This window comes from Rhipicephalus microplus, chromosome 4 (assembly GCF_043290135.1).
Source record: "Rhipicephalus microplus isolate Deutch F79 chromosome 4, USDA_Rmic, whole genome shotgun sequence".
In the NCBI taxonomy this organism is placed as follows: Eukaryota; Metazoa; Arthropoda; class Arachnida; order Ixodida; family Ixodidae; genus Rhipicephalus; species Rhipicephalus microplus.
Genome location: NC_134703.1, coordinates 216205788 through 216218005, shown reverse-complemented (window position 1 = coordinate 216218005; position 12218 = coordinate 216205788). Strand labels below are relative to the sequence as shown.

The 12218-nt window shown below is 44.5% G+C and overlaps 1 protein-coding gene across 9 annotated transcripts in view; it reads right to left on the bottom strand.

The window, feature by feature from the left end:
- The window catches only part of LOC119172975 (cell adhesion molecule Dscam1-like), a 2235730-nt gene that overhangs the window by 435628 nt on the left and 1787884 nt on the right, over positions 1–12218 (bottom strand). For all 9 annotated transcript variants that reach the window (XM_075891768.1, XM_075891770.1, XM_075891774.1 and 6 more), the window contains one exon: positions 9202–9329. In XM_075891768.1, coding sequence (XP_075747883.1) covers positions 9202–9329 — 128 coding nt within the window. The remainder of the gene's footprint in view (positions 1–9201; positions 9330–12218) is intronic.

The window sequence follows — 12218 nt, the reverse complement described above, 5'->3', positions numbered from 1 at the left end:
TGTCAGCTGGCCGCCAGTCAATATCACCATGAATCCTTTTTGCTTTTTATGCAGACTTTCTTGAAACAGCGGTGACGATCGGTGCAGGCGGTGATTCTGTGTGTTCCGTTTTTCCTGCGCATCGCTTCGGAGGTTGCGCACAAGCACTCGAACACAAGCTTCAGTCATCTGACTGGATACCACCGCCCCCTGCGACATCGTCGGCTCCCTTCATAAGAAGACGACTCTGCTGGAATTCTTTCAGTGGGTACGTCAGCTGGCCGCCAGTCAATATCACCATGAATCCTTTTTGCTTTTTATGCAGACTTTCTTGAAACGGTGGTGACGATCGGGGCAGGCCGTGATTCCGTGTGTTCCGTTTTTCCTGCGCATCGCTTCGGAGGTTGCGCACAAGCACTCGAACACAAGCTTCAGTCATCTGACTGAATACCACCGCCCCCTTCGACATCGTCGGCTCCCTTCATAAGAAGACGACTCTGCTGGAATTCTTTCAGTGGGTACGTCAGCTGGCCGCCAGTCAACATCACCATGAATCCTTTTTGCTTTTTATGCAGACTTTCTTAAAACAGAGGTGACGATCGGTGCAGGCGGTGATTCCGTGTGTTCCGTCTTTTCTGCGCATCGCTTCTGAGCGTGCGCACAAGCACTCGAGCACAAGCTTCAGTAATCTGACTGGATACCACCGCCCCCTGCGACATCGTCGGCTCCCTTCATAAGAACACGACTCTGCTAGAATTCTTTCAGTGGGTACGTCAGCTGGCCGCCAGTCAATATCACCATGAATCCTTTTTGCTTTTTATGCAGACTTTCTTGAAACGGCGCTGACGATCAGTGCAGGCGGTGATTCCGCGTGTTTCGTTTTTCCTGCGCATCGCTTCGGAGGTTGCGCACAAGCACTCGAACACAAGCTTCAGTCATCTGACTGGATACCACCGCCCGCTGCGACATTTTCGGCTCCCTTCATAAGAAGACGACTCTGCTGAAATTTTTTCAGTGGGTACGTCAGCTGGCCGCCAGTCAATATCACCATGAATCCTTTTTGCTTTTTATGCAGACTTTCTTGAAACAGCGGTGACTATTGGTGCAGGCGGTGATTCCGTGTGTTTCGTTTTTCCTGCGCATCGCTTCGGAGGTTGCGCACAAGCACTCGAACACAAGCTTCAGTTATCCTACAGGATACCACCGCCCCCTGCGACATCGTCGGCTCCCTTCATAAGATGACGACTCTGCTGGAATTCTTTCAGTGGGCACGTCAGCTGGCCGCCAGACAACATTACCATAAATCCTTTTCTGCTTTTTATGAAGGTGAGTAACAAACACGCATCCATTAGGTCTAGTGACCGCTGTCTGCTCCAGCTGACGTGCCCCTACAGTGCCTGTGTGTTTTGTTCTTATGCAAAGGGCGTCCTTTTCTCTTTGCTTATGCTTTGTGGGGAAGTGGAAATAAATCCGAGACCCAACATCAATGATCTGCTTCAGCAACTTCTGGAGGGCCAAAAGCTCATGCGAAATAGGCTGGACGGAATTGAATCTAAATTGCAAAAAGGTTGAGGCGCTACGTCAACGCTGAAATAGTTTGGTGCCAATATCACGGGACTTGAAAAAAGCATTCGTAACTTGAATATGAAACTCGTTGACCTAGATGACAGAAGCTGTCACAATTATCTCCTTGTATTTGGCCTTCCGGAGGTGGCAAGTGAAACGCCACAATCGCTTTTCGCGAATGTGGTTGATGACTTATTTGCCACAACACTAAATGTCGAAGTGAAATCTGTTGAGCGAATTTATAGAATAGAACGCAGACAAGCAAACAAATCGCGACCGGTTGTCCTAAAGTTCATTGAATACCGCGAAAAAATAAATGTTATAAGAAATTCCCACAAGCTTAAAGGCCAGAACGTTTCAGTCGGTGAAGATTTTTCTACTGCCACTAGAATACTGCGCGAGCAGTTGTGGGATAGTGCTGCGAAAGAGAGAAGCGATGGAGAGGAACTGAGACTCACATTTGACAACGTAAACATCGTTGGCACTCTGTTTCGATGGAATAGCAGCCTAAACAAGAGGGTTCCTATTGTTACAGATAAGGCGTCTTCTGCTTCTGACGTTCAGAGCACGAGTAGGCTTAGGCGCAATCGGTGAACTAGTAGAGGTTGCAGGAAAAGTATCTGTTGCCTAAATATCAATGCTCGTAGCATTTTTAACAAGTTAGCTGATTTAGAAAGCATTATTATGGCACACAATCAGCACACCATAGTTGTAACCAAAACCTGGCTCCATCATGACGTCTGTGACAGCGAGTTAATACTAAAGAGCTTTAGAATCTACCACAATGATCGTGATGGTAGGGGAGGCAGAGTCACTATTCTTCTCAAGGAATCGCTGCGGGCGTCCAGATTACCGAATGTGCCGGGTTTCGAAAGTGTTGTGCTTAAATTATTCCTTGAAGAATGCAACCTGATTGTTGTGGGTATATACCGCCCACCGAGCTATGATATTTCCTTTGCTGAAAACCCAAACGAGTTCTAGTGTTTGAACACTATTCCTTCCGGCAACCTGTTACTCACGGGTGATTTCAACTTACCAGCAAAATATTGGTCACACCATTTCCCAGAAGCTCGTACTGACGCGTCTCAGCCATTCGTTGACCTCGTTGTCGTGCACAACAACCCAATTATTTAAATCCCCCACATGCGCTCAACAAACAGCGGCGTCGATTTTGGACCTTTTTCTTGTTTCGAATGAGCTTTTAAGGAGGAATCCAAGAACAGATATTTTTGAAAGAATGTCTGATCTCAAGATGGTATCCTTAACTTTAGAAATGCAGTTTTCTTCGAAACTTCAAATAAAAGAAAGTATAATCCCGCTCTTTATACGTGCTGGTGACGTCGACATACTAGATGTACTTGGTAGTTTGTTCTCCGACTTCGGCACTCTGTACAAATCAACTGATGGCTCCCTCGAACAATTGTGGCGTTTCTCTAAGGATCTGGTTTTTTGATGCATTTCGCAGTTCGTGCCGAAAAAAACAAAAGATCGTGCGCAGCTGTAACCCTTGGTTGATAAGGGACCTCGCTCGAATGCGGCGTAAGCTTAAAAAGGCGAGAACTAGGCACAAACGTCATCCAACAAACGCTAACGCTGAAAAGATTAGTGAACTACGCACTATGCTAGGAAACGCTATCAAAAAAGCAAAAGTGCACTTCCAAAACGGGACACTGAAAAACTTTCTTCTCTGATCCCTTGAGAAGTTCTGGCGACACATGTCACCACAAAAAATGTCTCGGCCTCGTCTCTCCGCCGGTAACACAGTACTCGACGACTAACTTGAAATAGCTCAAGTACTTAACACATATTTCTGTTCTCTGTTCACTCACGATAATGGCAGTGCTCCAAAAACTTCGCATCTCGAAGAAATACTGCCGATTGATGACATATTCATTAGCGAGGAGGGGGTCCTGACGTTGCTCCTTAACTTAGACACAAAGAAATCTCCTGGTATTGATGAAATACCGAACGCTTTCCTTGTGCGATATGCTGAATGGTGCGCGAGGTATTTAACTTTGCTATATCGCAAACCACTGATTCGTGCGGAACTTCCAGATGACTGGAGTTTTGCTAAAATTACCCTCATACCGAAATCAGGCGACTAATCGTCACCGTCTTCATACAGGCCTAACTCGATTTTATGTACTTCTGTGAAGCTGCTTGATCATATTATATTTAAGCACATATCTTCCTTTGTTAGCAATAATTTGATCGACCATCGGCAACATGGATTTCGTAGAGGGATGTCTACAGTTACCCCGCTAGTCTTAACAATACATGACCTCGCTTTAGCATTAGACAGACATAATCAGGTAGATATAATATTTCTAGACTCCAAAAAAGCCTTTGACCGGGTATCTCATTCCAAGCTGATACTACAACTGAAGCCCATTCTCAAATATGATCGCATTTTGGCCTGGATTGCTGTGTACCTCTCGTCAAGGCGGCAATCTGTAGTCATTGATGACACAGCTTCTCCTTCAGCTCCGGTGGCATCTGGTGTTTCGCAGGGCTCCGTTCTCGGGCCTCTATTTTTCCTGCTATATATTAATAATATTGTTCAGAGCATAGGCGTCCCGATTCGGCTATTCGCAGACGACTGCGTATTATACCAGGAAGTATGTAGCCTTAATGATCAGGTCCTGCTAAATCAAGCATTACTTTCCTCGGACAATCGTCGAGTGGAACGCCTTATCTTCTCATGCGGTAGAGCGTTCCAACATTGATTCTTTTCTGCGGGCAATCAGAAATGAAGTCCTTTAATCGCCACTATGCTCGAAGCATCATGTAATGTCTTGTACTCCCTTCCATTCACTTTCTTTTTGTTGTGTTCGAATAAATGGTGAAACTTTCTTTTTTTTTCCTTTGACATTTTGTGCTATGTAAGTACAATGTCAGTACCCGTAATGCTTTCTGCTATGTAAATACTTAATGTGAGTACCTTGTGCTATGCGAGTACTAACTGCCGTGCAATTGGTTTCCTTTCGTTGCTTTTGCACATTTTGCCAAGGCCGTTGATTTGCAGAATACAAAGTCATGTATTTCTTTTTTGTTTGGGCATTTTATTCAATATTTCGAGCTTGTTATATGTTGTGTATTTATGCCCCACTCCTGCCTAAGGCCTCCATATGAGGCCGGTAGTATGTAATAAATAAATAAAATAAATATGTAATCCCATCATCATCAACATCATCATCAACGTGACTACGCCCACTGCAGGACAAAGGTCTCTCTCATGTTCCGCCAGTTAACCTGATCCTGTGCTTGCTGCAGCCAATTTATACCCGCAAACCTATTAATCTCATCTGCCCATCTAAGCTTCTGTCTCCCCCTAACCCGCTTTCCTTCTCTGGGAATCTAGTTAGTTGCCCTTAATGACCAGCGGTTACCCTGTCTACGCACTACATTCCCGGCCCATGTCCGTTTCTTCTTTTTGATTTCAACTATAATATCCTTAACCCCCGTTTGTTCCATAATCCACTCTGCTCTCTTCTTGTCTCTTAAGCTTACACCTACCATTTTTCTTTCCAATGCTCACTGCGTCGTCTTCAATTCAAGCTGAACCTTCTTTGTAAGTCTCCAGGTTTCTGCTCCATAGCTAAGTACCCACAAGATACAACTGTTATATACCTTCCTCCTGAGGAGTAGTGGCAATCTACCTGTGATAATTTGAGAGTGCTTGCCAAAAGTGCTCCACCCCAATCTTTTTCTTCTAGTTGTATTAGTCTCGTGGTTCGGCTCCGCGGTTATAACCTGCCCTAAGTAGACATAGTCATTTACAACTTGAAGTGCGCTATTACTTATCTCGAAGCGCTGCTCTCTTCCGAGGTTGGTGTAAACTAGTTTAGTTTTTTGCAGACTAATTTTAAGACTCACCTTTCTGCTCAGCTTGTTTAACTCTGTAATTATGAGTTGCGATTCGTTGCCTGAGTTACTCAGCAATGCAATGTCATCGGCGAAGTGCAGGTTACTAAGGTACTCGTCATTAATTCTTATGCCTAACTGTTCGCAATCTAGGCCTCTGAAAACCTCCTGTAAGCACGCGGTAAATAGCATTGGGGAGGTTGTATCCCCCTGCCGTACACCCTTCTTGATTGGTATTCTGTTGCTTTTTTCATGAAGCATTATGGTAGCAGTTGATCCCCTGTAGATTTTTTCCAGGTTGTTTATATATGCTTCATTGACGCCTTGATTCCGAAGTGTCTGCATGACTGCTGATATTACTACTGAACCAAACGACTTTTCGTAATTTATGAAGGCTATGTATAGGAGTAGGCTTTATTCTGAGCATTTCGCTATTACCTGATTTATAGTATGGATGAGGTCGATTGTTGAGTAGCCTCTTCGAAATCTTGCTTGTTCCTTTGGTTGATTGAATTCTAATGTTCTCTTAACTCTGTTAACACTTACCTTTAAATAGCTTGTATACTACGGAGAGCAAGCTGATCGGCCAGTAATTCTTCAAGTCCTTGTCATCTACTTTCCGTATTAAGAGGATGTTAGCATTCTTCAAAGAGTCTTGTACTCTTCCTGTCACTAGACACCTCGTGAACAGTGTGGCTAGTTTTTCTAACATAATCTGTCCTCTATGTTTCAGCAGATCTGATGTTACGTGGTCCTAACCAGCAGCTTTGCCTTTTTTCATGCTCTCCAAGGCTTTTCTGACTTCTATTATTACTAGTGGGGTGACATCTGGGTTACTACTAGATCTCACAGTATTAAGGTCGTGGTTGTCCCGGCTACTGTATAGACCTCTGTAAAATTTCTCCACTATTTTAACTATCCTATCTATATTGGTAGGTAGTTTGCCTTCTTTGCCCCGTAGTGCATACATCCAATTTTTTTCCCTATCCCAAGTTTCCTCTTCACTGCTTTCACGCTTCCTCCGTTTTTCAAAGCATGTTCGATTCTCTTCATGTTCTACCTGCTTACATCGGATACCTTACGCTTATTAATCAAATTCGAAAGCTCTGACAGTTCTATTTTGGCTGTTATACTTGAGGCTTTCATGCTTTGACGCTCCTTAATGAGATTCTTTGTTTCCTCGAAAAGCTTACCTGTCGCCTGTCTAACTACCCTGCCTCCAACATCCACTGCACCCTCCGTAATGATACTCGTCGGATTATCAGTCATTGTATGTACGCTAAGGTTGGTTTCCTCAATAAGAGCCGAGTACCTGATCTGAAGCGAGACATTGAACTCCTGTACTTTCCCTCTCAGTGCTATTTGATTGATTGCCTTCTTGCGTATCAGTTTCTGTCATTCCTTCTTCAAGTCTATGCGAATTCGAGACCCTACCAATCTATGGTCACTGCATCGTACACTGCCAACTACTTCAGCATCCTGCACGATGCCTGGGTGTGCACTTACTATCAAGTCTATTTCGCTCCTATTTTCGCCGTTAGGGCTCCTCCATGTCCATTTACGGTTTCCTCGTTTCGGTAGAAGGTATTCAAAATCCGTAAATTATTGCGTTCTGCAAATTCTACTAGTAGCTCTCCCCTGGCGTTTCTAGTACCATCCGTAATATCCTACTACCTGGTCTCCAGCGTGCCTCTTCCCTACCTTTGCATTAAAGTCTCCTATCAGTATAGTATATTGTGATTTTACCTTATTCAAAGCTTTCAACTGAAGCGTCATCAAGGCTGGATTCAGGCGTGTAACTCTGTATCACCTTCATCTTGTATCTCTTATTGAGTTTATTTATGCACCTACCACCCTTTCATTAATGGTATAGCATTCCTCTATGTTGCCAGTTATGTTTCTGTGAACTAGGAAAACCACTTCCAGTTGTCTTCGTTTAGCCAAGCCCCGATAGCAAAGGACGTGCCCACTCTGTAGCACCATATAGGCCACATTTGTCCTCCTAACCTCACTGAGCCCTATTATATCCCATTTACACCCTCCAGTTCCACGATTAGTGCAACTAAACTTGCCACGCTACATAAGGTTCTAGCATTAAACGTTGCCTTGTTTAGGTTCGAATGGCGGGCTGTCCGGATCCAGAGATTCTTAGCACCTTCTGCTGCGTTACAGATCTCACCGCCGCCGTGGTCAGCCGCTTCACAGCTGCTGGGGATCGAGGGCCATGAGGTGATTGACGTATGCTTGTGGGAGGTAGTGACCAGACAATGCACCAGGGTGGCCAATTCTTCTCTGTTGAGAACTCCCCCCCCCCCATTAGCTCTAGTACGCGTTGTCACTACACACCTAACGATTCCTTACGCAGACGCCCCTGTGGGTAAATGGTCAGTATCATGCCCTATATTTTTTTTATTAACTTTATGATATTTCTTTTGCAATTCGTTATTCTCATTTTGTTGTGTATGTCGATGACATGAAAGTATTTAGCGAAATTCATTAAGTTAACGACTGTCGCTTCCTTCAGTCGGACCAGTGCCCTTTCTGCGAAGGGTGTACACCAATAACTTATAACCTTTTCATGAGTACGTCAAAGACCAAGTTCATGAGTAAATCTCGCAAAAAAAAAACATCGTGATTTTCTATACTCTGTCAATACCGTGTCGTAATGTGAGGTTCCACTGAGGTCCCCAAACTGGTAAGTTCAGTGATTTTTGTGTTCTATTTGATAGCATGTTAAATTTTTCCTCTCACACTAAACATTCCGCCACGCGATGCCTGCGTTCTCTCGGCTGCGTTTGCAGAATCTCTCGAGAATTCTGTTCTGCTACAGCATTTGAAGAATTGTACACCGCAATATGTCTTTCTCCACTTGAGCATCCATCTGTCATCTGAAATGGCATCGCTAAATCTGGCAGTGACGCCATTGAGTGAGTCTGGCGAAAATTCATAAACATATAAAACCATCGTTGATATAGAAATGACTCTGAAACACATTCTAACACTGCCAGACTATAATCATTGCCGTCAGTTCACTGCCGATAAAATCGCGCTGACCTCTTGTCTCTTTACAAACTTGTTCACAGTAAGATACCCTTCCCTTTGCTTCTCAGTTGTGTGAACTTTTGGACTCTGCGTAAATTATCCAAAGCGAATCGACCATTTTTTTGTACTTGCCAACTTCTTTCAAAACTCTAGTGGTGACAGATTACGAAGTCTATATAATGTTGACATTTGCAATATCGATGCTTTTCACGGTCTACTGCCATTGGTTTTTCTCGACTTTGCACTGTACTACCATAATTCTTCACAATGTACAAATTCTTTTCTTTTGCGTCTTTCGGGAGACCTTGTTGTGCATGTTCCCCTTTGCGCACATTGGTTTGCATATTCACATTGTGCACATTGTAGTGCATATTCTCCGTCATTATTTGCTGCCATTCTATGATTCTTGCCTTGTCTTTCAGTCTTCCAATTTTGCACTGCTTTTGTTTTGTCTGCGCTATTTGCTCTCTTTCATATTTTTCCTGTAGACTGTACTGTAATGTTTCTTTTGTTATTGCTTTATTTTTCGAGCGCCTGAACAAACATATTATGGTGGTTCCTGGGCACGTTAAATGGTACTTTAAGGCAGCCTCACATGTTTACTAGGTCGACCCAGTATTGCACGATTTCAGAAAAGAGCCCACTTTTCTCAGTGAGGGTGGCGCCACAAGAAAAAGCCTGATCAATTAGAGCGTAACAGCTTGAAAGTAATACTACCTGCTAAAAAAAGCAGTTGTCACGAGCACCAACCTTGGCGAGATACGGTGGTTCTCCGTGATGAATAGTGAAAGTCTTGAACTCTTCCCCGTCGTCGTCGATGTTGCACTTAGTTGGGGACAGTTGGAAAGTCGCATAGGGCGTGATTTCCTCGTCGAAAACTGAAATACATGAATAGAATTAGTTCGTCAGTTTGAAAGCGAATTGTTTACAATCGAATGGCTAAACTGATATCGAAAAGCTCCACATAAACAATAGGACCCACCATCGCGACTAAACGGCTGTGCTATAGCGCTGACGACCATGCTCTTTGATTTAGGCACTTGTGAGAAAAACCTATGGGAAAAATATAAACGGGAAATGCCTGAGTACAGCTCACCTTCACCGTCATAAAAAAGAAATAAATCTATTATAAATAATACAAAAAAGCTGTTAGGTGTATTGGTCTTCATCGTGATAGTTATTTTTCACCCTCTTCTGACCTCTAAAGCTTGATTCTGATCCCTCAGCAGAATTGTGGCCATTTCGATTGCCCGAAATACCTGCTTCCGCTAAATACAATAACAGAGCGCTATGATCGGGCCCATAGAGCCAGACATGATCGGCTGGTGGTCTCGTCGGTGAGAGGCCCACTGCGCTGAGATATTGCAGTCATAACACAAATAAAAATGAATAAAATGTCCTCATGATATATAAAACCTTGAATGTTCGAGGCAGAATTCATTACTGGGGCCTCATGAATGAGCCTACATGTGAGACGGCAAGAAGTGCTGACACAGAAACTATCGCATATGAGCATAACCAACAATAGATGTTAATACACCTTACATAGTCAATGGCCAAACGTGCGCGTCTGCTCTTTAAAAGAAGCGGTTGCATTTATGCTATAGTTCCCTATGAATGGTAACATCATTAACAGTGTAAACTTGACTTGGCGTGGCCCACTTCATGCAACGAGCATTTCATACCAAGCGTAGAAAGCGCGGCATTGGCAGGATGCGAAGATGTGCAAATTTCTGATGAAAAAAAAGCACCGCATAAACTGTAAAACTCTTTTTCCCGATTAATGCCACATATATTTACCAGGTTGCGTGTGCTGAACGTAGGCCTATCAAGAAAGGCCACCAATAGGGAAGGGGGTGGCGGTACATCAACTTCTTAAATTTGTATACACACGCACGAAAACGCACAGCAAAGTGTTGAAGTCGTACTTCATGCACTAAAATCACAGTGCAGCCTTCCCCACCATATTGAAAGATTGAGAAAGAGAAAGAAAGCTCTTTGTTGAAAAGCAGATAATTTAGACCGCACATGCAAATCGCTGACTCCCTACTCTGCGTGGGGAAGGGCATTAGGATTCAAAGTTGGAAAAGAGAGATGGATGGATGGATGAAAAACTTTACTAGGGTGCTGAAGGATTCGATCCCTGTTTTATAGGCGTTGAGTTGTGGGCCGCTCCCACATAAGCACGGGGAGGCCTGGCCTCAACACCGCATCGTGGGCCTTCTCGACAGCCTTGAGTTGTATGAGAACCGGACACGTGAGCATTAAATGAAAGAAATCTTCAGGAAATTCTCCATTTTTTTTCTTGTGAAGAGGGGCACCTCCAGAGCATGTGATTAAAATCACGACGATTGCGGCAGTCCGAGTAAAGTTCTGAAATATTGGAGTAGAGCCGTTCCACGCGCTACCCGCACAGCCGCAACGCTCGTGCCTGGACCCCTACCGCACACAATCGGGGGACAAATAAGCCAATGGGCGAAGCTCTTTCACTCTCCGCACCGTCGCCAATTGGCTCATTTGCCCCCCCCCCCCCACCACTTGTGTGCGATAAGGGTCCCAGCACGTGCGTTGCGGCTGTAAAGCAAGCGAGTGGAACGGCCCTGTAGGCTATAAGTTACGAGGCTAGGGTATGTTTCCGTCTGAAGCAGGCAAAGAGAGATTGCCTGTGGCCTAGACAAATTTTCGTGTGGCAGTGGAAAGGACCTACGGCCTAATTGATAGTGCTTTGTAATCTCGTTGAAGGTAGTTGAAATGTCTTAAAATGAAAGTTGGGGGCTGATTCCTTTGTCTGAGAAGCACAAGTGCCGACGCGGTAAGTGAAGCCTCGTGCCTTGCTGTGGGCTAGCTCGTTGACATTGAGAAGGCCCCCGACCTTCAAGTCAAGGTGAGCAGGGAACCAATTCATAGTGTGATGGGTGAGTTCCTTGTGAGCGAGAGCTCTCAAAACTTCCTTGCACACGGCAACAGAAGCGAAGGCCCTAGCAGCGGATTTCAAGTCCGTAGAATAATCAGTTTTTTTGTGGATAAAGAAGAGCTAGTGCGATGACATCTGTTCTGCTTTGTAAGAAGTCGTTTGAACCAACGCTGAGGATAAATTGCGACCCTTAGTATCTATGGATACTACAGCAAAGTGAGCGGAAAGGCCGTAAGGGGTGGCTTCAACAAAGCTTGAAAGAGACGAGTGGGTGTGAGCATTAACTAAAAGAGAAGAGGCTCGAGTGACACGCCTGCCCACGTTGTACTGTGGATGCATGTTTCGTGGAAGGGGACACACTTTGGTGCGAGAAAGTATGTGATGATCAAGTGGCATATCTTCCACTTCGAGTGTTAGGGGGTTGACTCCAGTGTCAACCAGGATCTTTCTCCGCGTGTGTATGATCAAAAGCCTGGAAACCAGCGCCGTTTGTTGAGCCTACATAACTTCTTCAAGCAGGTCGCGGACTCCAAGTTTCATAAGGTTCACAGTGCTTGTACGCATAAGAATGCCAATAACGTTCTTGATGCTTTTCCTCATGAGAAGTTCAAGTTATTTCTCTGAGGAAGTTGCCTACTGTGCATAGATGCGACATAGCTTATGTGGCTCATCAAAAATGCCAAAACGGTCAGAGGAGCTTGTCCTCTCAAAGACCACCCCGACTGTTGGAAATGCGTTGGATTAGTCGAATGACCCCTTCCGCCTTAGAATTGAGATGGTAGAACGTGCGGCCATTCGGTCCATTATCCTCGATAATCATGTCCACAGCGCATATGAAGCCCACCGTTGGAAT